The 3,591-nt window shown below is 50.2% G+C and overlaps 1 protein-coding gene across 1 annotated transcript; it reads right to left on the bottom strand.

Annotated features, from left to right (window-relative positions):
- Positions 1–1,180: 1,180 nt before the first annotated feature.
- On the bottom strand, positions 1,181–1,962 carry CTAM01_17167 (uncharacterized protein; the record flags this gene model as incomplete). Its single annotated transcript, XM_060533156.1, has 3 exons — positions 1,181–1,200; positions 1,288–1,687; positions 1,735–1,962. The coding sequence occupies 3 exons, from the start codon at positions 1,960–1,962 to the stop codon at positions 1,181–1,183; spliced, it is 648 nt and encodes a 215-aa protein (XP_060372266.1).
- Positions 1,963–3,591: the final 1,629 nt, after the last annotated feature.

Here is a 3,591-nt window from a genome sequence, read left to right on the forward strand (position 1 = left end):
GTTTTCTTCCGAGGGTCTGGCGATCGAAGCAAGGCATTCCCAGCCTTCATTGGAGCTTGCTTTGACTGCATTGAGTTGCTCCGCTTTCCTCAGTTCCGGCGGCCTGGCGATTAGCTATCTGCTTCTAGTGAGCGGGTGACTGCCGAGCGCTCCTAGATTATCTCCTGGGAGAGCTAGCCTGTCTGGCATTTCGCTCAGGCCGGATAACCCATTCAATCTGTTCTCCAAGGGCTTGATAGTTGATACTTGTCAGCATCAGCCAACGAATCTGAGGGGCCATCCTCACACCGAGATTTCAATTGCACCGTTGAGCTACATCGTCCCGAGAGGGAGAAGTTGACTATATCTCGGTCCGTTGAAGTGTGAGACAATGCGGGACTACCCAGTCAGTTGAGCGCTGACAGCTACTCCCGGGCAGCGGTCGGATTTTGGAACTTTGTAATTCAGGGGCAGCGTCCTCTGAGCTTAGTTAAATGTTCAGTGCTTGGTTTCAGTTCCTCATTTCAGAGACGCAATCCGTTCCAGTGCTGATGTGCATCTAGCCGTCACTGTTGGGGACTCGTTTGGGCGGGCACTGCTGATCGAGATACTTTATAGAAGTCCCGGCTACATCGGTGGAGGGCTAGACGGGGCAGCGTGAGAGAAGGATAGAACACCAGCTTCACCTCAAGAAGAAAGAACGGTTGCTTTAGTCCCACTCAGATCGTTTACCTTCCCGCAGGAGATCATGCACCTTTTGTGCCATCACCCGCCTACGTACCTTTACTCCCTACATAGAGACTTTTCAAAGCCGGAAGGCTGCCAAGACTAGGGAGCGTAGCCTGCAACCAAATCACAAGCCCTCGGCCGGCCATTTCATCAGAGCAATCTTCTAGGAGTGCGACCTCGGAGCTTTGGTCCGCGTCGAGCAGTTCATCTGCCGTATTCTGGGAATAGAGGTCACGAAAATACTGGCCGTCGTGCAGATCGTACAAACAAATACTTGACGTCACAAACGGCGCCTCCATTGCGGATCCATCAACTGAATACCAATGACTTTGTTGCCTCAACCTCGATAAACCGCGCTACCTGTACAAATTGCAATCCTGATGTAGGTACTACCTTCAACCTCTGCCCAGACCTGATGGCGTATGTTGAAACGTATCAGTATCTCGTTCCTTTCGGTCGTTCTGAATGGCATCTACGAGGATGACAGCAGGTCTAAGGAGTCAGGTCATTCTATAGTTGAAAAGAGCTCATTGATCTGATCAGGTCTTAGCTCTGCGTTGCATTTGACGGTCTTCTTACATTGGAAACAGGCAAGGACCGATCGATCACAGCCTACGACCAAGGTTCCCTCCGTGACCCAGTCTTTGGCACCATGCAAGATGACATATCCAAATGGAGCCGTGAATGGCTTCTTCAAAGTTGATAGAAACTCAACTGGGTCTTGCTTTACTCTGTAAAGATTACCGTTGTGAATTAGTTGAGCAGGCGGCATAATGCCGAGCTCCAGGTTCTCGCAGAAACACTTCGCCTCCTTCGCTCCACCCGCCTCGAGCGAGGGTTGACCCGGAATTCCAGAGTTCGGAGCCGTATGCGATGTGAGGCAAATTCTTGTGCCATCAGGTTTTGGCGCGACGTGTCCAGTGTCAGAGATAGACTCGTCGGATCTCGGAGGATTGGCAGCTTGATGTCTCGAAGACGACTTGGAACTGTCAGTATCTGCTAACAAACTCAGAAAGTCCAACTCACATGAAGGCGGCTTGCGCCGCCGAACCGCTCCGGAGTCTCAGCGCCATGTAGTACATGTTCAGTGTATTGGATCGTGGATGACATCGACAGTTCGACATTGGAAAATGAAATGATGTGTCCGGTGCGGCGTCCGCCATCTAGACTTTTATCATGACGTTCCTCAATCATTCTGTGCGAAGAATCATCGTAGATTGAAGGGGGTTGTGGTATGAGAGAAGGTGATGACATGGTCGGCGTCGAATAATGATGTAGCCGGAAAGAATGCGTTAAAACCCTGAACGGACTGTTTCCTATGGGTGAAGCACTTGAAATACAGCTTCCGAATCAAAATTCGCCATGTTCTTGGAGGTCATGACACTGTCTTATACGATGAAGCTCAAGATCTGATGCAGGCTGGGTTGGTAGCATGTCTGATGCAGAGGTACAACAAGACAATGACAAGCAAGGGCCACGATGAAGCAACTCAAGCTTTCTGAGAGCTATTGTTGGTGAGTCATTATGACTGGATTGGTTGTATAGTACCCACAAATGAACTTCTAGCGACGAAGGTAGATGTGACAACGTACGCATATGTGCGAATGAGCATCTGTCAGGCTCTTGTCTCACCGACCGATTCCACCTACTCTGCACCCTCTGACAAGGGAATGGTCCCCGAACCAAGGTGTATCAGAGTATGTCAATCGCCGCATGGGCGGGAGGCGAGTTTTCGACCTAACTAGTCTAATTCAAATGCAGTCCGCCACGGCTGCCTAATGACTAGCCCCATGTGCAATCAAGGCGCGGTCAGTTATGGACCGGCAATGACAGATGTGATAAAGATGGTTCGACACAAAATGCACACGCCCTTTCTCCCCTGATATATGCGGCTACTAATCAGAATCCTAAGCCCCGGGCACCCTGACCATTTCAAAGTCGGTGAACTGCCAGCATATATGCACAGTCAGACCTGAGCCTGACACTCCGCTTAATGCAATCCGGTCCATGACTATTCCCCGACGATCGCAGAGCCACAACCAATATGGATGAAATTCATCCATGCATGAGTGACGATACCTCACTCAGCTGTGCATCGGGTGCTTTACTTGAACTTTTGTGGGCATAGGTAGGTAATGTGCGAGAACGAAACAGCGTCCGCCACATTCACCGGGCCGACTCGGTATTGCCAGAAGCTTGGCAGCTTGGCCATATAAGTGCACGCTATCTCACGCACCACGTCAGGACCTTGCCGCAGGCTGATCGACGGTGCGGCCCAAGCCAGGAATCAGGCGGTGTGAAAAAGGCCACAGTAAGAAGAGCCTCGATATTTTCGCACGTATCTCGCTGTACTCGTTTGGCATGCGGAATCAACGCCATATATACCAATCGACACAGTTGTCCATCTGTGGTGTTGGACATTCACCTATGTCGAAGCCGCAATTCATCGTTCGTTGTGCCCTTTGCCTTAGCAGCGTTGTGATCAGGGCTTTACAAGATTTTTCGGTCACCACACTTCATGCCAGGTCGCATTCGTATTCAACATAGTAGCCGTAGAGCTTATCAAGGATCATTCCGAAATCACCTGCACAATAAACGTCAATGCTGTGCCATTCGGCTCCCTGACGAGCTTGCAGCTATTCTTCTCCACCATCCAGACGCAGACATTTCTTTCACCTCCTTCAGAGTTAATGTCGGGAGGCTCAAGGATGAAGAGAATTCCCATGGCATAGCCCTTTCTCTTTATCATACGCGATGCTAAGACACCGGTTGCTTCTTGGCGCTGAGTATCCGTTTCGCGCCTCATGGTGATTAACATAGCTGAGGGCACCGCATCACCTTTTGGTTGATTAGCTCTACATATCTATGGCCCGTAACAAAAAT

The sequence above is a fragment of the Colletotrichum tamarilloi genome (assembly GCF_030869305.1).
Source record: "Colletotrichum tamarilloi strain Tom-12 chromosome Unknown Scaffold_383.1, whole genome shotgun sequence".
Lineage (NCBI taxonomy): Eukaryota > Fungi > Ascomycota > Sordariomycetes > Glomerellales > Glomerellaceae > Colletotrichum > Colletotrichum tamarilloi.